This window comes from Vipera berus (genome assembly GCF_964194415.1).
Source record: "Vipera berus genome assembly, chromosome: 3".
NCBI lineage: Eukaryota > Metazoa > Chordata > Lepidosauria > Squamata > Viperidae > Vipera > Vipera berus.
The window spans coordinates 212300777-212327243 of NC_138204.1; the positions used below are offsets into that span (position 1 = coordinate 212300777).

A 26467-nucleotide genomic window follows, 5' to 3' on the forward strand; every position below is an offset into this window, starting at 1 on the left:
CGTGTCAAGCATTAGCGCCAGTCATTTGAGTGTTCAGTTGACTGAGTTTCATGTTTAATGAATAAAAGTCTACTACTACTACTACTACTACTACTACTACTACTAATAATAATAATAATAATAATAATAATAATAATAATAATAATAATAATAAAGTTGGAAGGGACCTTGGACGTCATCTAGTCCAACCCCCTGCTCAGGCGGGAAACCCCTATACCATTTCGGACAAATGGCTGCCCAGTCTCTTCTTAAAAACTTCCAGTGTTGGAGCATTCACCGCTTCTGGAGGCAGGTTGTTCCACTGGTTAATTAGAATAGAATAGAATAGAATAGAATAGAATAGAATAGAATAGAATAGAATAGAATAGAATAGAATAGAATAGAATAGAATAGAATAGAATAGAATAGCATAGCATAGCATAGCATAGCATAGCATAGAATAGAATAGAATAGAATAGAATAGAATAGAATAGAATAGAATAGAGCTGGAAGGGATCTTGGAGGTCATCCAACCCCCTGCTCAGGCAAGAAACCCTATACCATTTCAGACAAATGGCTGTCCAGTCTCTTCTTAAAAACTTCCAGTGTTGGAGCATTCATCGCTTCTGGAGGCAGGTTGTTCCACTGGTTAATTAGAATAGAATAGAATAGAATAGAATAGAATAGAATAGAATAGAATAGAATAGAATAGAATAGAATAGAATAGAATAGAATAGAATAGAATAGAATAGAATAGAATAGAATAGAATAGAATAGAATAGAATAGAATAGAATAGAATAGAGCTGGAAGGGATCTTGGAGGTCATCCAACCCCCTGCTCAGGCAAGAAACCCTATACCATTTCAGACAAATGGCTGTCCAGTCTCTTCTTAAAAACTTCCAGTGTTGGAGCATTCACAGCTTCTGGAGGCAGGTTGTTCCACTGGTTAATTGTTCTAACTGTCAGGAAGTTTCTCCTTAGTTCTAGGTTGCTTCTCTCCTTGATTAGTATGGAAGAGTGGCGGGGGGGGGGGGGGGGGGACCAAGAGGCTTTGCCTCAGAATTTAGGTCATCTCCAAGAAAAGGTTAATTGTTTTAGTCATACATTGCACTCCTTAGTAACTTCTTCTCTCTGTGTGATAGCTAACCTGTCTCTCATTTCTATAATAGAAATGGGCATAACTCCTTCACGCTATTCCCCAAAGGATTGCATTTTCTGCCCTAATTTCTCCTGAGTTGAAATCTCATTTCCAAACAAGAGGTTCTGCTGAGGCTCGTTAATTAGAGCAGCCTGCAACGAAGCTGGCCTGTAGTTTTTCTAGATCCAATCTCGGTGGAGATCCTCAAGTCATCCAGGTCATGGCTGTCCCGAAGGTGCTTCGTCCAAGAGCTTCTTGGCTTTTGCTTAAAGGACGTTTCGCTTCTCGTCCAAGTTTTATAAATCAGGTTTCGTACATTCTTTCGGCTTCGATGCCACTCAGTTTAGGAAAAGTCATAGTGGCTGGCATTCACCAGTATATGGAATGTATGGAAACTAATCAAGGAGAAAAGCAAGCCAGAACTAAGGAGAAATTTCCTGACAGTAAGAACAATTAACCAGTGGAACAACCTGCCTCCAGAAGTTGCGTGTGCTTCATCACTGGAAGTTTTTAAGAAGAGATCGGACAGCCATTGGTCTGAAATGGTAAAGGGTTTCCTGCCTGAGCAGGGGGTTGGACTAGATGACCTCCAAGGTCCCTTCCAACTCTGCTATTTTGCATTTTGTATATTAAGTTAAAAACCTCCATCCAAAGTCAATCATAACAGACATCAGATGAGAACAGACTAATCTCTGACATCCCCAAACTTCCTCTAAAAAAGCCAGGTCTTCACAACCCTTTGGAAGTCCAACAGGGAAGAGGCAGTCTGGATATCTCGAAGGGCTATTTTTTATAATAAAAGTTTAATTTAGAGAAGGGGTTCTCCAAGGTCGATAACTTTAAAACCTGTGGACTTCAGCCCCCAGAATTCCCCAGCCAGGCAGTTCTGGGAGCTGGGGAATTCTGGGAGTTGAAGTTCACTAGTCTTAAAGCTGCCAAGTTTGGAGACCCCTGTTTTAGAGTTACACCTTGTAGTTACAGCCTTTCCTGAGCCAAGAAGCCCTGCTCACAGTCACTCGCGCCCTGGTCACCTCCCATACAGACCATTGTAATGTGGTTCACGTGACATTGTCCTTGAAGAGGATCCAGAAGATCAATTGGCACAGAATGCAATGGCCCAGGCCCTGAAGGCTAAAACAGTAGTCCTTGACTTACAACAGTGACCGTTCGCACTGAAAAAAAAGGGACTTATGAACGTTTTTCAACTCACAATAGCTGCAGCATCTCCAGGGTCACATGATCAAAATTCAGACACTTAGCAACTGACTCATATTAATGACGGTTGCGGTGTCCCGGGGGTCATGGGACCTTCTGACAAGCCAACTCAATGGGGAAGTCAAATCCAAGAACCATATTCACCAACAACTCCAGTGATTCACTTAACAGATGTGGCAAGAAACGTCGCAAAACGGGGCAAAATTCACTTCACAAAGGTCTCGCTTAGCAACAGGGATTTTGGCCTCAACTGTAGTCATAAGTTGAGGACTACCTGTATCTAGTATTTGACAAGAAAATCCTCAAATAAAATTTCTGGCACAATAAAATTGTGCACAATACAAAGCATATAGGCTTCCCAGGTAAGAATATTATATTGTTAAATGATAAGATACTTTTCCTGGCAAACTAAAAATTCTTTCTCTCTCTCTCTCTCTGTATCTATAAGTTTTGAATTATTTAAATTGTACTTAATTTAATTAAACATCTCTGTACAGTACTTGCTATGAATAAGAATTGTGTAGGCATTTACCTAGTTGGATTATTTATTTGGTTTATCTAATTTTTTATAGCCTCCCTCTAATTGAGTAATTATTCTTTTTTTTCCTTTTTCAGTGGAAAGGCACACACAGAAGATGCAGAATCAATTTTAACCAATTTTAAAAAAAATACTGTAACTCATTTTAGCAGACATTTTCAACAGATTAAGAGATGTTGTTAAAGCCAGACATCCTGAGCTCTTTTGAGAGAGGGTTTTCTCATAATCTGATTTTTTTTTAGTTTTTTTTGCTTCAGGCATCAACACTTCAAAAGTTGCAAACGTTACAATCTTGAGCGCTTGAGGGATGAAAAAGAAGCTCTCAGACTTTTAAAGAAAATGCTAATACTATATAAATCGGAGGAGGGAAGGAGGCACCAACACTGGAAGTTTTTAAGAAGAGACTGGACAGCCATTTAACAATAATAAGTTGGAAGGGACCTTGGAGGTCATCTAGTCCAACCTCCTGCTCAGGCAGGAAACCCATTTCATACAAATTTCATGCCATTTGTCCGAAATGGTATAAGGTTTCCTGCCTGAGCAGGGGGTTGGACTAGATGACCTCCAAGGTCCCTTCCAACTTTATTATTATTATTATTATTATTATTAATTATTACTTATTATTATTATTATTATTATTATTATTATTATTATTATTATTTATTATTATTATTATTATTATTATTAATTATTATTATTATTATTATTATTATTATTATTATTATTATTATTATTATTATTATGCCCCTCTTGAGTTCCTCTTTTTAAATGTTTCCCATCTACTATAAAGCTCTTTTGTACCAAGGAAGAGTCCTAGGATGCTGTTAAATTTGAGACAAACGGCCATTTTTAACCTTTATTGCCAAAGCTTTAAAAACTCATCCTACGTGATTGCCGAGCGTTAAGGCAGATCAGGGTCAGGACAGGAAATCGAGAGTTAAGGAAGCATCTTCGCCTCTGGATACGCAGAGCTTTTTGCCAGCTAGTATTTCGGACGGCGTAACTGAGGTAGGCTGCCGCGCACCCCAATTTTTGATAAGGTGACTGCCGGAGCCTTACAACGGCCGAAAAACTTTGGAAGCCGTTCAATTCTGCAAGAACTTTGAATGGCGGCTGAACAAAAGGGTGTAACTCAAGGACTACTCCTAATCCGTTCCTCCCAATTTAAGCCAGACCAGCCAAGGCCCAGGACAATCCCACAAGCCACAAATAACAATCACTAGAGATGATTCAATTCAGGCTCAAGAGAAACAACCGGGATATTTACTTACTAATGGGGTGAGGAAAGAGGCATGTTCTAGAGCAGGGGACCTCAAACTTGGCCCTTTTATGACTTGTGGACTTCAACTCCCAGAATTCCTCAGCCTGGCTGAGGAATTCTGGGAGTTGAAGTCCACAAGTCATAAAAGGGCCAAGTTTGAAGACCCCTGCTCTAGAGCCAAATCGTACTGACAGTTGGGCATTTAATTTCTTCTTTATATCCTCTGGATTAACGGGGGTCCAAGCTTGGCAATGTTAAGACCTGTGGACTTCAACTCCCAGAATTCCACAGCCATAGCTGTCTGTGGAATTCTGGGAGCTGAAGGCCACAAGTTTTGCCATTCTCAAGGTTGGACACCCCCTGCTCTGAATATTCTAGTTTAGCTTATTTCTTTTTTTTCTTTTTTTTTCTCTACCACAGTACAATAAGGCAGTTACAACCATCTGTTCAGTGACTGTTCGAAGTTACAACGGCGCTGAAAAAAAGTGACTCATGACCACTTTTCACGTTTACGACCGTAGTCACGAGAGATCAAAATTCGGACCCTTGGCAACTGACTCATACTTATGACGGTCACAGCGTCCAGGGGTCCACCTGATCCCCTTTCTGTGACCTTCTGACAAGCAAAGTCAATGGGGAAGCCAGATTCACTTAACAACCGTGTTACTAAGCTTAACAGCTGCAGTGATTCACTTAACAACCAGGGCAGGAAAGGTCGTCAAAGGGGAGACAACTCACTGAACAACTCTTAGCCACCGAAACCTTGGGCTCAAGCGGGGTCGTAAGTCGAGGACTATCTGTAGCTATATAGGCTTATTTATTTTTTATTTTAATCCCATTTATATCCCGCCCTTCTCCGAAGACTCAGGGCGGCTTACAAGCTTATGAAGTGATTATTTATTTATTTTATTTATTTAATTAGTTTTATATACCGCCCTATTCCCGAAGGACTCAGGGCGGTTTACAGGGCAAAAGTTAAAAGACAATATAAAAATTGAAATAGAAATAGAATTAAAATGAATTAATTAGTAGCCCAACAAATTAAAACAAAGTTTAAAAACTTAAAACCCCTAAGTTATAAAAAATAACTTAAAAGTTTATAACCCCTAAGTTATAAAAATTAACTTAGGACAGATGTTTAAAGCAGGGGAGAAAGGGCTCTAGATACACAGCCGTCCTTTTCAACGGCCTTCCTCTCCCCACTCGGCCTTCGTGTCCCTTTTTTTTTAAAGGCAGCGCGCACCATGTCGTGGAATCGTATGACAGGACACCTCTGAATAATCTGCACAAGCGTAAGGCTGGGGGCGATTGGGCTTCATTGCAAACAGCAAAAAGTGGCAAATGAGTTATGGAGGTTGCAAGCGGGCGCATTCGTCACAGACAAATTGTTAATAAAAAGGAACCACATATTACCGTCCCCACTAATTTCATCTGTTGGTCCGGAGTAGCATGCAAAAAAAAAAAAAGGAGAAGAAAGCGGAAAGGTAAAGAGCCGGGGAAGGGACAGAGGGGGAAGGAAAAAAAGGGGGGGGGGAGAAATGAGAAAACACAGTATTAAAATCACAAGTAAGCTAAAGAGAATAAAAAAAAACAAGTCATATACATGCCCAGGTCCAAGGAAATGTGACAAAGCAGCGATAATTAAGGTTGGGATCCAATAGTTTAGTTCAACACAGCAATCACAGCGGGGCGGGCAGCCGTCCACACATTAATTTTAGTACAATTTGGAGAGAAAAATTAGGCCGCGGTTGTTGTTGTTCTTTTCCTCTCAGTTGTAGCCTCTCCCCTGCCTCGACAAAAGTCATTCCACTGTATGATTTAGATATTCGACTAAATGTCAATGAAATAAAAACTGCCACCCTAGAGAGGGAGATGGGATTGAATTAAGTCTGAAAGTTGTTTAAAAGAAACTGGGCATTTACTGAAAATGGTTTTCCCGCCCCCCCCATGTAGACGCACGAGAAAAATATATCCTCCCAAAAGCCAGTTTAAGGTAAATCGCAAAGAGTTTTGGGGAGATGCCACGTGACATTTCTTATTTCTGAAGCTTTTACGGATGGACCCGAGGTTGTAGGTCCACAAACGATTCTTTTATCTTATCTAGGAAATTTATACGGCTGCCCGACTCACTCGTGTGATCCTGCGGAGGTTAGGGAGATAAAACCCCAATATAGAAACCAATAAATGTCCCCCCCCCCACACTTTTGCCATGACTGTCAGCCCAAACCACTTTATGGGCTCTGCATCACACCGGGGGTCCCCAGGCCTGCCGGCAGAAAACCTGTTTCAGGGCCTTTTCGGAAAAGCGTCCAAGTGGGGGGACAAACAAGTATAAGGTAGTCCTCGATTTACAACAGTTCATTCAGTGACCAACTGAAGTCACGAAGGCGTTGGGAAAACAAAGTGACTTATCGCCGTATTTTTCACACTTACAACCGCTGCAAGCACCCCATGGTCATGTGATCAAAATTCAGACAAGTTGGCAACCGGCTCACATTTACGACGGCCGCAGCATCCCGTGTGTGTTTGTGTGCGTGTGTGTGCGCGCTTGTGTGACACGTGTTCCCCTTTTGCGACCTGCTGACCAGCAAAGCCAAATGGGGAAGCCAGATTCACTTAACAGCCGTGTTCCTAACTTCGTCACTGTAGCGATTCACTTTTAACAACTGTGGCAAGCAAGGTGGGGCAAAACTCCCTTAACAAATGTCTCGCTTAGCGACGTAAATGTTGGGCTCAGTTGTGGCTGTAAGTTGAGGACCACCCGTACCGTACTCGGCTTTCTTCCTTGAATTTATTTCGTCGATAGAAACAGATAGGCCTGAGTTTTCAAGTGGACGAGGATCAGAGACGTCCAAACTTAGCAACTGTTAAGTCCTGTGGATTTCCATTCCCAGAATCCCCCAGCCCGCCAGGCTGAAGTCCACAGATCTCAAAGCTGCCAAAGTTGGATACCCCTGGACTAGATGATACGGTCTTCCCACCATAATGCCTACATATCTTTTAGATCTGTAGGCAACAATTAGGACTTAGCGTACAGCTGCTGCTCTAAGACACGCCGTTGCTGCTCATGCCAGGGGTTCATGCATTGGCCCAAGCAGGCTACTAAGTAAAAAAAATAAATAAATGAAGGGTTTCCTTCACAGGAATTATTCCATAGGTTTGCAGCAGCACCACCAAAGTTTTTTATTTTTTATTTTTTATTTTAATTCCATTTATATCCCGCCCTTCTCCGAAGACTCAGGGCGGCTTACAAGCTTAGCAGTAGCCTTCATTCTATGTATATGCCTGCTTATTAGGGCTTTCACACACACGCACCCAAGCGGCATTATTACAAAGTCAGCTTAATTGCCCCCAACAATCTGGGTCCACCTTTGCAGTAGAAATTGGAAATATTTCCTAGGACTCAGTGAACAATCGGGAACAAAACAAAAAAACCCAAATTGAACAAGGTGGCAGGCAGGCAGGTCCAAAATTTCCGCAACCTAATTTTTAAGGTTCTTAGAATTGTATTTGCAATTTTACTGTAGCCTCAAGGGAACGTGGTTAATAAAGCGCAGCCCGTTGAGCTAATCAGGCAACCTAAGGAAAGAGCAAGGCAATTAATACCCTTAGCTGGTGATTCACGGGAACACAAGACAAAAGGGACAAAGTGTCTGGCTCTCTTTACTTTATGTTGGCAGTGACCGAGTCCTTTGTCAAGAAGCAGAAAACAAAAAGGGAAGAAGGAACAACAGTTGTCAGAACATCTGCAAGCAGTGAACACAAGCAAGCACAAGATTAAGAGGGCAGTCCGTTAGTTGTAAGGCATAATAGTTTATCTGTACACTATTTGTGTTTATCTGTTGCACCTTTTACTTCCGCATGGCTTTTCTGAGGTGAGCCACACATACAACACACTCCCGGGGATGTGAAACAAAAGTACAGATTGTCCTCGACTAACAACCGTTCATTTAGTAACGGAAGTTACAACGGCACCGGAAAAACCTGACTTATCGCCAGTCCTCGCACTTATATAGCCACTGCAGCTTTCCCAGGTGATCAAAAATTCAGATGCTTGGCATGTACATCACAAGGGTTGCAGCGTCCTGTCTCTGGAGATTCTCGTGTCATCCAGGTCAAGGTGGTGCCAAAGGATCCTTTCTTTAAAAAGAGGACAACTGGACCTCCTTGGTTTTTTTTATTTTTTTTGGAAGACCTTTCGCTTCTCATCCCAGGAGCTTCTTCAGCTCCGACTGTTTGGTGGGGAATGAATGGAAGGACTGCTATTCCTTGCTGGTCAGTTGCCTTCTTTTAGAGAGCCGAAATTAAAAGACGCTCGCTCCTGGGGAGGAAAGCCATGGCAAATCTAGACCGCACACTAAAAAGCAGAGACATCAGCCTGCCAACAAAAGTGCGTATAGTCAAGGCTGTGGTCTTCTCAGTTGCAACGTATGGCAGTGAAAGTTGGACCATAAAAAAGGCTGAGCACCAAAGAATCGAGGCCTTTGAACTAGGGTGCTGGAGAAGACTCCTGCGAGTCCCTTGGACTGCAAGGCGATCAAATCGGTCAGTCCTAGTGGAGATCAACCCTGACTGCTCTTTAGAAGGCCAGATCCTGAAGATGAAACTCAAATCCTTTGGCCACCTAATGAGAAGGAAGGACTCACTGGAGAAGAGCCTAATGCTGGGAAAGGTTGAGGGCAAGAGAAGGGGACGACAGAGAAGGAGGTGGCTGGATGGAGTCACTGAAGCAGGAGGCGTGAGCTTAAATGGACTCCAGAAGATGGTAGAGGACAGGAAGGCCTGGAGGAACGTTGTCCATGGGGTCGCGATGGGTCGGACACGACTTCGCAGCTAACAACAACAGGAGAGCCGTTGAGGCAACTGGGAGGTTTGTCTGTGTCCCCGGGGTCACCTGAGGGGTGCAAATGGGTGTTTTCTTCAAAGAAAAGCAAGAAAGTCCGGTCGCCTCTTGAAAAAGCACCTTTGGGACAACCCTGACCTGAATGGCCGAGACTCTCCATAGACATTTAGCTGTGCACTTTGGGACAGACGCCCTTCAAATGGTTCAAGGATGAACGGGTATGAATTCCACGTGTGAATGGATTTCCAGAAAAGAACGGGACCATTTATTTATTAGTTGAATTTATATACCGCCCTATTCCCGAAGGACTCAAGGCGGTTCACAGGGCAGTTAAAACAGTACAAAAAGAGAATAAAATGGAATTAAATTAGTACAAGCCCACAATTCATAATAACAAGAAAATTTAAAATTTTAAAATTAATTTAATATAATTTAATATGATTTAATTAAAACACTTTAAAATTTAAAATCCCTCAGTCCAGGCCAGACAGTTCGAACAACCATTTGACCTCAGTTTGAGAGGCAGACAGCCCAGAGCCATCCCTGGCAGCCTGCACCTGTGTTCAACAGGGAAGGGGCACAGGGCTGAAGACGTCCTGCAGAAAGCACAGCTCCACAACCCAGTCCTTTCAACGGCTCCGAGAAGGCTCCGCACCCGTTTGCGCCGCTCAGGTGACCTTGAGGGCCCAGACGAACCTCCAAGTGGCCTCAACGGCCTTCTAGAAAGAAGGCAAATGGCCAGCTGCCAATCCCCACCGCCCAGTCAGAGCTCCTTGGGTGAGAAGCTCAAAGAGAAACGAGGAAGCCCAGTTGCCTCTTGAAAAAGCACCTTCGGGATTTGCAGCATCCTTGGGGTCCGATGACTTTCCCAGAGGGATTCCAACAAGCTAAGTCAACGGGGGAGGCCGGGTTTGCTTTGCTGCAGTGACTTGTTTAACAACCGTGGCAAAATATAAGTCGTAAAATCAGCTGTGTCTCACTTAACAACTGCCTTGCTTGTTGTTGTTATTGTTGTTGTTGTTAGTTGCGAAGTTGTGTCCGACCCATCGCGGCCACATGGACAACATTCCTCCAGGCCTTCCTGTCCTCTACCACCTTCTGGAGTCCATTTAAGCTCACGCCTACTGCTTCAGGGACTCCATCCAGCCACCTCATTCTCTGTCGTCCCCTTCTTCTCTTGCCCTCGATCTTTCCCAGCATGAGGCTCTTCTCCAGTGAGTCCTTCCTTCTCATTAGGTGGCCAAAGTATTTGAGTTTCAGCTTCAGGATCTGGCCTTCTAAAGAGCAGTCAGGGTTGATCTCCTCTAGTCCTCGATTAGCAGCACAAATTCTGGCCATGTCAAGGATTCCCTGTAATCCCTAGTTAGTTGTTAAGTTAGGATTCTAAGCATTGGTCCAGTATCTTGTAATGTAGGAGACACCCAGGCCAAGCCTGAGGATGGGGTCAAATGCATCATCAGTCTGGAGTCCCTGCACCCCGTTAAGAGGTCTAAGTCCAGCCTTAGACCCTTGAAGTCTGTTGACTCTTATCTGGTGCCAATTTGCCTTGACCGTTAGTAGTTCAGATTCTTGTGGATAGCTAGCATGAAATATACCCGTAGTAACTCTTATCCTGTTTCCTGACTTCTTGCACCTCACATGCTGTCAAAACTCACTCCTATTTTATTTCATTTCATTTCTATTTCATCCCGCCTCTCCTGGGTTTTGCAATGCTTCTGAGGGGGAAGGGGGGGAATGTGCCTGCAGGGCTATTGCTTTTACTTCCTCTGTTCGCTATGATGTAATCCTTTATTTTGTTTATGGGATCTGTGTCCTGTTTCCCCTGTTATCTCTCTCCCTGAACAGTTTTAAACTGTCAGTTGAGAACAAAGGAGGAAATACCTTGGGGACCACCTGCTGCCGGCGTCAACTCCCCTCCGCCCTGTGCGTTCCCACAGAGAGGGCCTCCTCAGGGTGCCTCCGGTCAGGGAATGTCGGCTGGTGGCCCCCAGGGGGAGGGCCTTCTCTGTGGGCGCCCCGGCTTTGTGGAATCAACTGCCGGTTGAGCTCCGGATGGCACCGGATCTCCGCTCCTTCCGGCGCGGCCTAAAGACCCATTTATTTGAACAAGCTGGCCTGGCCTGATGGGGAGTTAACTTAGGGTTTTAATATTTGTATATTTTTACTGTTTTATTTGGGCAATAATTTAATTTTCTCTTAACTTTTGTATTTCTGTATTTTTATATGCCCTGTTCACCGCCCTGAGTCCTTCGGGAGAAGGGCGGTATAAAAATTTAATAAACTATAACTATAACTATAAATAAGGAATGTAACCTCAGTGCCTGGTTTATGTCTACGCTCCCAGAGAAAGGTAGTGAAGAAGCCGCCGACCCTCGCTGCGTGAGCTGGAGAAAGGCCGATGTTATCTCCCCGGTTCCCACAACGGACTTAACACTTGGGATTGCCTATCCCACATCGGGTGGTCGATCTATGGGGCGGGGTCCTGCTTGGGGACACTATAACCTACTGCACTGCGCGGGAAATCTCAGATCCTGTCTATTATGCCTGCTATCACCTACTCTTAATAAAAGTTCCCGCTTGGAAGAAATTGTTTCCAAGAGTTCTGCTTTTTTAAGATGTGGTCTTGAAGTGGGTCCTGACACATGCATTCTTTGCAGAACTACAGCATACAACAGCAACTATTAATTTCTTTTCGAGCCATTACTTTACCGATGCTAGGCAGCTTCTCACGTCATGAAGACCTATGTTACATTTTATGTCGAGACAATCCTAAATCCTGTGACTCAAAACGACGAGACAACTGAACGGCAGACAATGAAGCATTAAACCCCTTACTTCACACTCTATCATCTTTTGTCGCCGATCACTAGCCCGACATAACCAGATATACAATGGTTTTTTTGTAACATTAAAGCTGGAATTTTTTTAACGGCTATTTCTCCTAGATGACAGCTCCCAGACCTCAAATTATGAAATTAACCCACACGAAAACCATCAGCGTGCAATACCGTTACTGGCTTTTTAATACCAAAATTCAGTTAGAAGAATTTTCAATTAGGTTTGCTTGCAATTTATTTCTCACAAAACCTCACTCTATCTTTTTCCTCTCTTTAGGGTTCGCTGGCAGGAAGCGAGTAAAACTCTTTTTTTTAAATAATAATAATAATAATAATAACGATCAGATATCCTACCTGATACAGACACCGTATGTGACCGTATGCCTTGCTTCTCGTTGTTGGCCACCCTGTAACACAATCGTTCAAATCTGTAAATGCTCTGTGTTCTGAAACACCCGCATTTCTCAACTTCGATGACTCTGAAGAACATGAGGACTTCAACTCCCAGAATTCCCCACGCAGCACGGCTGATTGGGGAATCCTGCGACTTGAAGTCCTCGTATCTTCAAGTTGCCCCAGTTGAGGAAAAATTGTTCTGTACCATTAAAAATCTAGAGGCTGCCCATTGCAGGATATACCAGATTCACTGTGTCTTCTGCAGAGCTAAAATTTGTGGAGGGAAGAAAATGACTCTATTATCTTAAATTCATCTCGGAACCAAAAGGACAAGAATTCATCTGAAAATCCCGCTTTAAACTCCCCCAGGTGTTCAAAATGACAATTGTGAAAAGCGGAATGAACAAAGAACTTTTCTCGTTCTGAATTTCTTTCTAATTATCTACCATCTAGCAACAGCAATACAACTGAGGCAAGAGGCGTCCTCGGATGATTGAATGAGGTCTAATTTTGGTTTCCCGTGCAAAATGAAGACAAAATGAGTAGGCAACAGACCCATACAGGTAATCCTCGACTTACAACAGTTCGTTTAATGACCGTTGGAAGTTACAATGGCCCTGAAAAAAGAGACCTATGACCGTTTTTCACACTTATGACTGTTGTAGCATCCCCTTAGTCATGTGACTAAAATTCAGATGCGGTGTCCAGGGACCCTGTGATCCCGTTTTGCAACCTTCTGATAAGCAAGGTCAACGGAGAGGCCAGGTTCCCTTAACAACATTACTAACTTAACCACTGCAAAGGAGGCAAGAAAGGTCGTAAAATGAGGCAAAACTCACTTAACCAATGCTTCACTTAGCAACAGAAATCTTGGGTTCCATTGTGGTTGTAAGTCGAGGACTACCTGTACACCACATAGAGTTTACCTAAAACAATGGAGAATATAAAAATTGGATCACATCCATTTGGAATAATAACTGCAACCATTTCTTATATTTCCATTTTTATTTTATTTTTTTTATTTTTTTAGTGTTATCTAAAACTGGTTCTCTTGGGTTCCGAAGCAAAAGGCAACATCAAGCCATGCGACCAAAATCCTTTTAGCAATAGAAATTAAGGTCTGGATGCAAAATTCTCTGGGTGCAAAAATCTTCATTCTCACACTGAACTATGTATGCTCAACATTTGCAACTGCTTACAAATTGGAGACTTCAGAGTGTAAATCAAAATAATAATGTATTCAGTTTAAGGTTTTAAACTTCCAACAAAAACATTCAAACTTACTTTGGTATGGATGGTAAAGCTCTTTCCCCTTCTAAATGAAGAGAAAAAAATATATGTTTATTGCCACGTATTAATAAATAGACATACATAAATATTTTGCTTAAGAAAGAGAACACACTAACTGAAGCTAGTTGTATTTGATACCACCTTACAATATTATGGTTTTGTGACAATTTACACAAAACCTCTTATGAAGAATGATATAGTACCGTATTAAGCACCATTTATTAAGGCTCAAAACTGAAAGAGCAAAAACGTGTTATATTTTCAGAAAATGAAAATTTATAAAAGAAGTCTTGGGCTTTCTAAAGGACTTAAATTTATGCCCTGAAGACACCAACCTATTTCTTTCTCACATTGCAATGCTATTCCGAAAAGACATAAAGGAACAATAAACTGGAAGAAAGGGGGAAAAAATCAAATAAAATATTGAAAAAAGCTAGCAAAAAGCATCCTCGTCAGAAACAGATTATTCTACTTGGCAAAAATGGCGAGCATTCAGTGCAAATTGTGCCTCCTTTAGTTACAGCCACCTCTTTGGTCTCAGGGAAGCCAAAATAAATTTTCTGAAATGCAAAAATATGCACGCTGCCATTAATCCTCCCATCCAAATCATCATATTTAGAGGTTATTATTCTACCGCATGTGTTTGTTTTTTTAAAATTTGTCAATGTAAATATGTCAATAAGCAATCTAAAATTCCTCAAGGATAATGTAATATGAGCATCAGAACGATGAGCAGTCTTGACAAGGAGGCAGTGAATGCCTGGTTTTTGTTTGTCTGTTTATTTGCTTGTTTTCTTGCTCCTGGGGAGGAAAGCCATGGCAAATCTAGACAGCACACTAAAAAGCAGAGACATCACCCTGTCAACAAAAGTGCGTATAGTCAAGGCTATGGTCTTCCCAGCTGCAATGTATGGCAGTGAAAGTTGGACCATAAAAAAGGCTGAGCACCAAAGAATTGAGGCCTTTGAACTATGGTGCTGGAGAAGACTCCTGCGAGTCCCTTGGACTGCCAGGCGATCAAACCGGTCAGTCCTAGAGGAGATCAACCCTAACTGCTCTTTAGAAGGCCAGATCCTGAAGCTGAAACTCAAAATACTTTGGCCACCTAATGAGAAGGAAGGACTCACTGGAGAAGAGCCTCATGCTGGGAAAGGTTGAGGGCAAGAGAAGAAGGGGATGACAGAGAATGAGGTGGCTGGATGGAGTCACTGGAGCAGTAGGCGTGAGCTTAGATGGACTCCGGAAGATGGCAGAGGACAGGAAGGCCTGGAGGAACATTATCCATGGGGTCACGATGGGTCGGACACGACTTCGCAACTAACAACAACAAGGGATCCGAAAAATCTGGTGAGCCTTAAACTCTTCTGCATGGAACTGTACGCAAATTAAGTTTTGTTTTCTTGCTCCGTTCTCTAAACCAGCGTTTCCCAACCTTAGGAACTTGAAGATGCGTGGACTTCAACTCCCAGAATTCCCCAGCCAGCTATGCTGGCTGGGGAATTCTGGGAGTTGAAGTCCACGCATCTTCAAGTTCCTAAGGTTGGGAAACGCTGCTCTAAACTTATAATTTCTATTCATTCTGCTTTTACTGCGCAATAGAATTTGAACCTCTAGCTATTGGATATCCTTAGCAAGTTCTGTCTCGGGAACAACTTAGTACACCAGAGTCAAGAAGAAAACTTTTTCCCACACATCTCCCAAAGTGGTTATTTTATTCTCTCATCTGTTTTGCACATAATAAAGAGTGCAGGTAAAATGGGAAATCATGCATCAGATTAAGTCATCATTTGATTTTTTTAAAAAATCAATATGAATTCAGCCACTGTGGTTTATGTAATTTTATATTATTCAACGTTCAATGGACCATTAAAATAAAGCATGTCTTGGTTTGGCGTGTGAATCCTGACGCATCACAGAGGAAAAATTTACTTTCAACGTTTGTCTCCAAGCGATTAATTCAGCTGCAGATATTAAATTCCAGCTTAATCTCACTGCCAGGGTACTGAGGATTGCACCATTCTTGGTTCATGTAACTGTATTTCACTAACCTATCTCCAACAGCACAGAATTATGGGGAACTAAAATTGGAAAAAGGGATGCGGTGGCTCAGTGGGTTAGGACGCTGAGCTTGTCGATCAGAAGGTCCGCAGTTTGGCGGGTCGAATCCCGAGTGCCGCGTAGCAGAGTGAGCGCCTGTTACTCGTCCCAGCTTCTGCCAACCTAACAGTTCGAAAGCACATAAAAATGCAAGTAGAAAAATAGGGACCACTCCGGTGGGAAGGTAACAGCGTTCCGTGCGCCTTTGGCGTCTAGTCATGCCGGCCACATGACCATGGAGACGTCCTCGGACAAGCGCTGGCTCTTCGGCTTTGAAACAGAGATGAGCACCGGCCCCTAGAGTTGGAAACGACTAGCACGCATGTGTGGGGGAACCTTTACCTTTACCTTTTTTAAAACTGGAAAAAGTATCCGGCACAATTTAAAATAAAATCAAGAGGCATCAGCCTAAGTATGTTTTATATAAGGTAAACAATATACTGGTGGAAGTCACTATCCACTGTGGTATAATAGTTAATAAGTGCTGGATTTCTCACTTTGGGGAAAGAAATGGGGAAGTAAAGATGACTCTGTTAAAAGCAGGGCCGGTGACGGTGGCAGAATGAAGACCCATCAGTAGAACTAGATCTTCATAATTCTTCTCCGGATAAAGGAGAAGAGCTGAGATTGCCCACAAGTGCTCTAGACAACTGCTCCTCGCTAGACGACGGCAAGGCAGCAGTGTGGGAGATAAGCAAAGGATGGCTATCTTTTTGCTTCTTCTTCTATGGGATTTACAAAAGAGATTTGTTAAAAGCTTTGAAGAATTTTGTGGCAGGCACCAAGAAAAAAATAAAGAAAAGAAATCAAGTTCTAGGAATTATTTGAAAGGACTAAAAATCAAGATTGATAAAAGTCGAATGAATATAAAGCTGGTTTATTTGAACAAGGCTAAAGTAGGCACGTTATTATCTGTGCTGATCAGGACTGAGTGACAAGGCTTTAAGGATTTCTTTATAGGTAAGAGATGGAATACGGAGTGGGGGGAGGATAGAGGGACCATTTCTTATATTTTAAAAGAAGCTGATAAGTTACTGAAATTGTTTATAGTTATTGTGACGAAGGGGAAAGTCACCGCCCTGAGTCCTTCGGGAGAAGGGCGGTATATAAATAAAATTATTATTATTATTATTATTATTATTATTATTATTATTATTATTATTATTATTATTATTATTATTATTATTATTATTATTATTATTATTATTTCTTTACATATTTTTCTTTTTCTTTATTCTTTTCCTTTCTCTTCCGATTTTTCTGCACTTTCTATTTTTACCTTTATTCTTTTCTTTCATTAGTTTGTGTCAGTTTTTATTCCTGCTACTATAATTTTTTTAATACTAGCAAGGCTGGATTTCTAACAACAGGATTAAAATGAGAATCCCTTTTCAAATATGGGCAATCTGGAGCAATCAATGCCTCTCAGCCTAATTCCTTCCCCGTGGGTCTCTGTGATAAGGACAGAGGAACTAGATAAGCTTCACTAACTCTCTGGAGGAGGAGATGAACATGCAAACATAAACAAAATTATATCTGAGCAGTTAATGTCAGTGTCAAGAGGAGAATTTCCTACACAGTTACAGATCCAAACAAAACTACGAACTAAACAGAGACAGGCAAGTCATAGGCAAAAAAAAAGAGGACTGTGGGCACCAATGGTTATTCAACACCACACGTGTTATCATTTACAGAATTACGGTATTACCGTAACTACTGGAATAGCTGTTTTAGTTTGTCTTCATATAGTCTCTTGCAGAAATTCTACGTATTTTTATCTAGTTATATTGTAAGAGAAGTGCTATGTTAGTCAACGATCAGGACCCTGGTCGCACTTTTTTACTCTTATCAAATTTTATTTAAGATAACCCACAAGCTTAGGTTATGCATCTGAAGAAGCAAGCTGTATTTCAGGAAAATCTGTATCTTTTTAATAAAATTTGCAGATCTGAAAACACGTTACCAGAATCCTGCTGACTTTCATCTGCTTATATATCTGATCAGTTACCCACGCAGAGGTGCTGTCGCTAATTTTTTTCTCAATTATAGGACATCGCAAAAAATGACCACAACGAAAATGTCTTACACAAAATGTCTCCTCTTACCTTTCTGGGTTCGGATAATAAAAGACTGTGTCGCCCCCGTGACCAGTCGGCAGTAGCCATCTATCAAGTCAGCCATGTTCTCTGCAATGGTTAAGGATGGTGCTGTCACTGTCAGAGGCTACAAGAGAGAGAGAGAGAGAGGAAAAAAATAGTGCGCTGAACAAAGAGGCCTTATTGCAGACACAAACATTTAGCACAGCTGCTGAACTATTACATCAGAGAAGAGCATGCAAATGAGAGGCAGTAAAGGGGAAAAAAGTACTCGGATGGCTGAAAAAAAATAAATAAATCGCCAGTTCTTCTGCCTTCAATTTCTCCATCTGGAGTAACTCCCAACGAGCATGTAACGTGTAAAAAGGGTGACCGCCCGAGATTGGCGCCGATTCTAACAGAAGCATGATAATTTTGCTCAGGGAACAGAATAAGCCTTCCGTGTGTAGGAGAGGGCTTCTACGCGTGGATGCATCCACAGACTCTACACGTTTCAAAATTAATCTTCATGTATCCAACTAGTTACCGATTCTACTTTTTGTTCTTCCAGATTTCAAAAAAAACATCACTCCAAGGGTGGTTGACCTCAAAATTTAAAAGCAGCACACACACACACACACACACACACACAGAGACACAAATCAAAACAGATGAAAGTAACCAATGCATTGCCTTTTTCAAGGCTGGCAAAATTTGCACTGTAAACTGTCTTCTCCTTTTGATGGACTCCCAAGATACCGTGGGTACCTCGGTACTCATCCTTATTTGGTTCCGGGAGGTCGGATGGGTACCGGTACTATGAGTACCAAACAAATTTATCCCGTAAGCAATAACGTAGTGAGTCACAAGGCAGCTGACATCGACAAGGTCTATCTCGAGTACCAAACACTGGGACAAAATGTTGGTGTCAAAATGTGTTGAGTACCAAGCTTGATGAGTTTCAAAGCAGTTGAGTACCAAGGTACCACTCTATACTATATGATATTCCAACAATGTTTATGTGGTAAAAGACATCGAGAAATAGTCTTTTATAGTCTTGACAAACTTGACCGGTTGCTGCTATTGTAAACTAACAAGAAGCCCACCAACTGCTCTTATGGGGAGAATCTGAGACAAGAGACCAAGGAAGGGATGTAAAGTCAATTTTGGAGCTTGTTCCGGCTGGATCATTTCCGAACGCAAATAAAAATGACGAAGGGAAGCTTATGGCAGCAACTAAGGAGATGGCAGCAGGTCTGGATGGGGAGAAACAGGCTCCGACTCAATCCTGCCAAGACTGAGTGGCTGTGCATACCGGCATCTCGGGAAAACCAGTTTTGTCCATCGTTAACGATGGGGGGTGAGGTGTTACCCCCCGTAGATAGGGCTCGCAACTTGGGCGTCCTCCTGGATTCACGGCTCAGTTTAGAAGATCATATAGGAGCCGTGACCAGGGGGGCTTTTGCCCAGGTTCGCCTGGTGCGCCAGTTGCGACCCTATCTGGACCGAGATGCCCTACGCACAGTCACTCATGCGCTCGTGACCTCCCGTTTAGACTACTGCAACGCTCTCTACATGCCCTTGAGGACCACTCAGAGGCTTCAACTAGTGCAGAATGCGGCCGCGCGAGTTGGGGGCTTCCCGATACTCCCATGTAACACCTCTACTCCGCGAGCTGCATTGGCTTCCGGTTGCCCTTCGGGTGAGATTCAAGGTGCTGGTGATGACCTATAAAGCCCTTAATGGCTTGGGTCCGGGTTATCTGAGGGAACACCTGCTGCCGGCATCAAGCTCCCTTCGTCCCGTGCGCTCCCACAGGGAGGGCCTTCTCAGGATACCGCCGGTTAGGGAATGCCGGCGGGTTATTCCTAGGGGAAGAGCGTTCTCTGTGGGCGCGCCTGCCCTCTGGAATGATTTACCCGTGGAACTTAGGACCGCCCCCGATCTGCGTTCATTTCGCCGGGACCTAAAAACCTGGTTTTTCGATCTATCAGGCCTGGACTGAAGGGGTTTTAGCTTTTTAAATATTGTTTTAATTGGGCTTAATTAATTTAATGTATTTTAATTCTATATTGTTTTTATATTGTATTTTATTCTGCCCTGTAAACCGCCCTGAGTCCTTCGGGAATAGGGCGGTATAGAAATATAAATAATAAATAAATAAATAAATAAATAAATAAATAAATAAATAAATAAATAAATAAATAAATAAATAAATAAAGGATAGCTTTTCCCAGGCTGTCCCATCGATGCTGTGCAGTTCTCGCGACAGAAGCGAAATCCTCCAAATCAGGAATATCCACACACGTTTTAAACAATATCACAGCCTAGTTCTCAAATAACATGCTTTCCTACTTCTTCCCTGCCGTTTTTATTCACTTACTGATGACATCAGGCATAAAGCTAAAGCAGGCAAAATAACTCCTCAGTTCCACTGTTTTACCAGTTACCAGTTGTATCTTCAAAGCAACTTCTGTGGAAAAGAATGTATTGACGAGTACCCAAAAGGGGCAGTGCTGTTTTAAATTCCATAGGTAAAGGTAAAGGTTCCCCCGCACATGTGTGCTAGTCGTTTCCGACTCTAGGGGCCGGTGCTCATCTCCGTTTCAAAGCCGAAGAGCCAGCACTTGTCCGAGGACGTCTCCGTGGTCATGTGGCCGGCATGACTAGACGCCAAAGGCGCACGGAACACTGTTACCTTCCCACCGCAATGGTCCCTATTTTTCTACTTGCATTTTTACGTGCTTTCGAACTGCTAGGTTGGCAGAAGCTGGGACGAGTAACAGGTGCTCACTCTGTTACGTGGCACTCGGGATTCGACCCGCCAAACTGCCGACCTTCTGATCGACAAGCTCAGCGTACTAACCCACTGAGCCACCATACCTCATCCTAAATGATACCTCATCCTATACCTCATCCTAAATGATCGTAAAAACAATAGCACCAACGGTCAGTAGAGGTGTGTAAACCACTTATTCTGACAGTATAACTTCTACGGTTTTGATCCTATTTTCCAGTAAATATAAAACCTTTATCAGGAAATTACTATATAGCATCTTTCATAGTTAAAAACCAGAAATATTTTTGTCTCTGGATGAAGAAGTCTCTTAGATTATTATATTAAAAAAAAGATAATCTATTCATCCCATACTTTTTTATATTATGAAATGGGGACATCCACGCCTGCCTTTATTCATAAAAACACGCAGAAGGAATTTGCTTGCTCTTTCTGCCTGCCCAGAAGAAGCATCCACAGACTTACCTCTGGCGCTCCGGCAATTTTCATCTGGAGCATTCCTTTTCGGTCCTTGTCTTCATTAGTTGAATACTGGATGGTCTGCACTTGATGGAAATCTGCCAAATGGGTGGGCTAGAGAAAAACAGAAGGAAAATATGGGGAGGAAGAACCAGCGCGGGCAGAAACACCACCAGATACAAAACACAGGACGTGCAAATAAATCCTATTTTTCTGAGCATTCCTGTGGTTTTACTAGCTTTCACTGTTCTCCATGCCCCGTGCTGTCCACCTTACATGCTACTGAAGGGGCAAAAGAAACAATTAACAGTTGGCAATAGTTCGCCTGATCAGCAGGCTGTTTAGTGAGGATAATGTTGGCCCAGAGCCCACATGAAAACTGACTGTAAACCTACCAAGGGAATGTGAATAATGCATTTTGAGATTTGACAAATAAAGGAGGATATACGTGTCCCAGGATAATGCTGCAGGATCGGTCACCAGGACCAGGGATTTAGTCTTCCGAGCTTTTGGACTCGTGCTTAGAGCCCATCCTCAGGGAACTTCTCTGTACCAGAGTGTGTGCTTTAGGCTGTTCTGTGTGACGTATTTATAGGGTGCCTGTTGCATGTGGTTTTTTAGATGTAGATTGGGGTGTTGCTGGCTGGCTATTAAGTCATTGGCTGTTATTTCCTTGTGCTGCCCAGTACTTGATAAACTTGGGGGTGCACCGTTGACTGACGAAGGCTCGTTATCCAGGCTTCAATCACTTCCCTGGCTGTTTTTGTGCCTGCTCATCCGACAATCCTAACAGCAGCAAAATGGAATGTATGTCTTTGTTCATTGCAAGGTGAGGCTGCCAATGAGTTTGCGCCTCCTCGTCTGATCGCTAGCTTGTGTTCTTGCCATTCTGGGAATTCCAGCACATAAACTGCCTTAAATCTAAGTAATATGTTTACCAAAAAAAAAAATCCCCGTAAAATAAAAATCCAACCTCTCAAACAAGATGAAAAAAAAATGTACTGAAAGTGCGAAAATGCATTAACTGTAAAACAAGTGACAGTAAATTAGAAGTAAAGCTAAAAATCATACTGAATGAGAAACACTCATGAATTAAGAAGAAAAAGCAGTATCGTTCAGTCTCCTTTCGTAGGTCTACGTATTCTGCTAAAAAAAATAATAAGCTTCCTTAATGATACTGGTCCAGTTCCCATAGAAAGTAAGGGCAAATTTTGAAAAATTTGCTCAGATATGAATTCATCATAACCCACTGTAGGACTTACATTGGATCCTTTGTCTGTAAGGTAGCTGATTCCTTCTTCTGGACCGATGGCCAATTCCACTGCAATAATCCAGCTGGACTTTTATGGTTAATATGGAAAAGAAGCGGTGAACATATGGGAAGAAAATGTTTGAACACTTTATTATCACCCAATTAAACAAACTAATACTTGACTAATAAATTACACTTCGAAAACTGGATAAACCTTAAGACAGTACATTTATGTTAGCCTTTCCAGAAAAGACCGAAGAACTGATTTCCCATGCATTTGGGATTAGGGAAGCTCTGCTGAAGATGATGTGTTTTTCAGTCACTAGGATTGTTGTTTTAACCTTGGGAACCATGGGTTTGTATTTTGTGGTTTGTATTTTAATCCTTGTAACCCACCCAGACCCACTACTGTAAGATGGACAGTGATGGGCAGTAATATAAATACTTTAAATAAAATAAATAGGTAAAGGTAAAGGTTCCCCCACACATGCGTGCTAGTCGTTTCCGACTCTAGGGGCCGGTGCTCATCTCCGTTTCAAAGCCGAAGAGCTAGCGCTTGTCCGAGGACGTCTCCGTGGTCATGTGGCCGGCGTGACTAGACGCCAAAGGCGCACGGAATGCTGTTGCCTTCCCACTGTAGTGGTCCCTATTTTTCTACTTGCATTTTTACGTGCTTTCGAACTGCTAGGTTGGCAGAAGCTGGGACGAGTAACAGGCGCTCACTCTGTTACAGGCCACTCGGGATTCGACCCACCAAACTGCCGACCTTCTGATCGACAAGCTCAGCATCCTAACCCACTGAGCCACCGCATCCCTTAAATAAATAGCCCTACGCTATAACTCCCAACACCTTGAAGAGTTGCCCCATTTTAAAAGCAGAAGGCACAAATGCTTCAGTGGTCATTGTAACACTCGTGCCACACATGTTGTTGACCATCACCCTTTTTTTTCCCAAAATTAAATCCTTTCTCCAAGCCCAATAAATAGGGAGCAGGTGAGACCCCAGTTGCCTATTTTCCGCTACTATTCCCCTAGATAGCCTTTAAATTGCATTTTAAAATAATTCCACATTTCTATAACCTTGCGGTCCTTTAATCTGGTTAGCAGTTCCTAAACTCCCAATCTGTCAGAAATGTAGAAGAATTAAACAGTTTAGAAATAAACAGCATGCTCATCATCCACAAAGAAGGAAAATTTAGTAGCATCTTAAGGAAAGAACCAGCCCACCTGTCCTCTTGTCTAGTTAAGCTAACACTAAAGCCCTAAACATTAAAATGAGAATAATTATTCTGCGCGGTGTCCAAGGAGTTGAAAGCTCCATACTTACTCCAAGGGCACACTTGAAGCATTCCTTATCAAATCGGTATACTGGTGAGAGAATCTCAAAGAATTTCAAAATACTTTCTTCTCTATTGAGGTTGGCAAATTGTCGAAAGGTTTGCTGTATCATTTTTCGTAGATTTTTGGCCTTGATAATGAAATAGACAGATGTCAGTATGGTATGTGCCAAATCCATGCCCCGTAGTGCTAACATGGGTTCCACCTAGCCCAGGAATGAATAGATAGCACCTGATACAATAGCACGTATGTTTGGTTCCAGTTGGCAGATTTTTACAAGTCATTAGAAAAATCATTTCTCCTTTTTGAGAAATGTCATACATATCCAGATGAAATAAAATGCATACTTGGAAGTAGCCAAAAATAGAATGATCGAAACTTAGTGTCCAGCAATGTAGGAGCTGAATGCAACATTACCTTTACTGAATCCAGTAAACTCTTTGGAAAAAATCTTCTTAAACCGACATCTTTCCTGAAATAAGCATGAAAAATGTTGTGCGTTTTAACCGTGTGAAATAATAATACGCTATATTTTAGAAGAACTGTGCTAGAATACAAATACAGATGCCAATGGTCAATCAAATTCATTTAAAAAAAAACATTGTTATTCCCCCCCAAAAAACTTGGGGTGTGCCCTGCCTTCCCAGCTCATCTCTCAGATCTGTAACCAGCCCTGCTCTAAACCAGTCAATCAGGGCCAAGTCATTCCAGCCTGACGTCTCTTACAAGGCATTTAAAATGCAAAATATACGACTCTACTCTCTCCTGTCCCTATTTAACGATCTGGATCACCTGACTAGTGGTGATTCTTTGTAACAGACCCACAAAGTTTCCCTTGAAGTTGTAAATGCAGTCATGATGTATGATTTCCTGCTCATCACAAAAGCTTTAGCAATGAGTCCCTTTAAATTCCAAGAAACCTTCATTAAAGGCAATGAAAAGAAAACCACTCTTTAATGAAGAAGAGGGAGCCAAGCTATTCTCCAAAGCACCTGAAAGCAGGACAAGAAGCAACGGATGGAGACTAGTCAAGGAGAGAAGCAACCTAGAACTAAGGAGAAATTTCCTGACAGTGAGAACAATTAACCAGTGCAACAACCTGCCTCCAGAGGTGGTGAATGCTCCAACACTGGAGGTTTTTAAGAAGAGACTGGACAGCCATTTGCCTGAAATGGTATAGGGTTTCCTGCCTGAGCAGCGGGTTGGACTAGATGACCTCCAAGGTCCCTTCCAAATTATTATTATTATTATTATTATTATTATTATTATTATTATTATTATTATTATTATTGTTGTTGTTGTTGTTGTTGTTGTTGTTGCTGTTGCTGTTATTATTATTATTAATGGCCACAGCAAAACAGCTCCTTTTTTGTAGGACTGGATGCAAAGCTCCTCTGGACCTTTGGTGAAGTTTGGTTAGAACTCCATCTGCAGCCCATGTCAGTGACTTTTAAAATCCAGGCTGGGCATTTTGTTCTGCTGCCTGCATTCTAGGTTAGGACAGGGAAGGCATGATTAGAGAGACCAAACCACAGACTGTACATTTCCAGGAGCTAATAAATAATTAAAAACTCAGCATAATTTAGTCCCATGACTGATTAATCACATACCGAAAATCACATACCGAAAAACCATTTTGTAAAAAGGGCTCCTAACCAGCTGATTCCACACGTATTAACAGAATGCAGATGACCCCCCCCCCCGCAAAAAAAAGGATGATCCTGTATATCACCAGATTCAGACTATGAATCACCCCAATTTGTCTCGGTCAAGCCAGAATCAATGAGTTCTTATTTCCACAATAAACTCAGAGGTCAAAAATTCACTAGGTTTTTCAAATTCTCATCGTAGCTTAATTAGAACAATAACGGCAACCTCTGCATTCTTACTTCCAAGAGCAACAATTGTGTTCCTTCTAATGCGGGGGTCTTCGAACTCGGGCCCCTTGATGACTCATGGACTTCAACTCCCAGAATTCCTCAGCCAGCATGCCGAGTTTGAAGACCCTTGTTCCAACAGAAAGAATTTGAGTGTCCTAACAAATACTTACTCTAAGACTTCATAGTTTGACTTTTTATCCAATGCATTGCCTCTCATTTCACAGTATGATCTCCTGAAATTATAAAAAAAAACAGTGCTCTTAAATGCTAAGCTGAACTGCTTTCAAATCTGATTTCAATTATATTTCAGCTTTTGGCTTTTATCTGTTATTACTGAAAACTGCCTTGAGTGCTTATATGTTATTATAATGGTGGGATATCAATGTATTTATTTACTTACCTAGGCAAATTCCAAACTAAAGCATAGATGATTCGGAACACTCAGAAACATGCCTAACAGGACACACACTCACACACACCGTTGTTGGACTAAACACACAGGAAATCAATCATTATAAAGTTTTTAAAACTTTTACGCAGATTTCTGAACGTCAAACTGGAGAATGTACTTCACATCCCAGTGACGGAAGGAAAATGTTCAAAAGCATAACATCTAAAACTATAGCTGTAGTACATGTAGAGATATAAAACTCAGAATAAATTCTGGTCCTCTCTTGTGATGTCAGATTATGGATCTCCACGCTAATGTTTTTAAAGTGATGGGTGATGGACCTGTCAGGCAGCAATCTAAAAGGATAAGGGATGGAGATGTCACTTAACTGACATATTTTAGGTGTTATGAAATATTCATTGTGGAAAAGCAGCAAAATGGTGGTCCTATGCTCTTAAAGTTACAGCCTCTAATTATGCTGAGTTGTGCTGTAGTAAATCTCATGGACAATTTATATTTCCCACTAAGCTAGCTCTGGCCAGGTGTAAAGAACTTTAGAGCTTATTTCATCCAATTCCTACATTCTACTGCCCCTCTGTCCACACAGCCAAACTCTGTTCTAGTTCTGCCAGAAAAGCTCCTTCTAAAGTGCTCGTGAACCTCTGGAGAGAAACAGACTG

At 42.0% G+C, this 26467-nt stretch overlaps 1 protein-coding gene across 8 annotated transcripts in view; it reads right to left on the bottom strand.

Annotated features, from left to right (window-relative positions):
• Nucleotides 1-26467, bottom strand: part of PTK2 (protein tyrosine kinase 2) — a 265648-nt gene that overhangs the window by 98254 nt on the left and 140927 nt on the right. For 5 of the 8 annotated variants that reach the window (XM_081323023.1, XM_081323024.1, XM_081323021.1 and 2 more), the window contains 9 exons: nt 25567-25629; nt 23934-23988; nt 23506-23646; nt 22189-22266; nt 20933-21040; nt 17701-17818; nt 13493-13523; nt 12167-12219; nt 5546-5563 (listed from right to left, as the gene is read on the bottom strand). In XM_081323023.1, coding sequence (XP_081179149.1) covers nt 5546-5563; nt 12167-12219; nt 13493-13523; nt 17701-17818; nt 20933-21040; nt 22189-22266; nt 23506-23646; nt 23934-23988; nt 25567-25629 — 665 coding nt within the window. Of the gene's footprint in view, nt 1-5545; nt 5564-7738; nt 7823-12166; nt 12220-13492; nt 13524-17700; nt 17819-20932; nt 21041-22188; nt 22267-23505; nt 23647-23933; nt 23989-25566; nt 25630-26467 lie in introns of all 8 variants that reach the window. The other 3 variants (XM_081323022.1, XM_081323020.1, XM_081323026.1) reach the window with 2 other exon arrangements.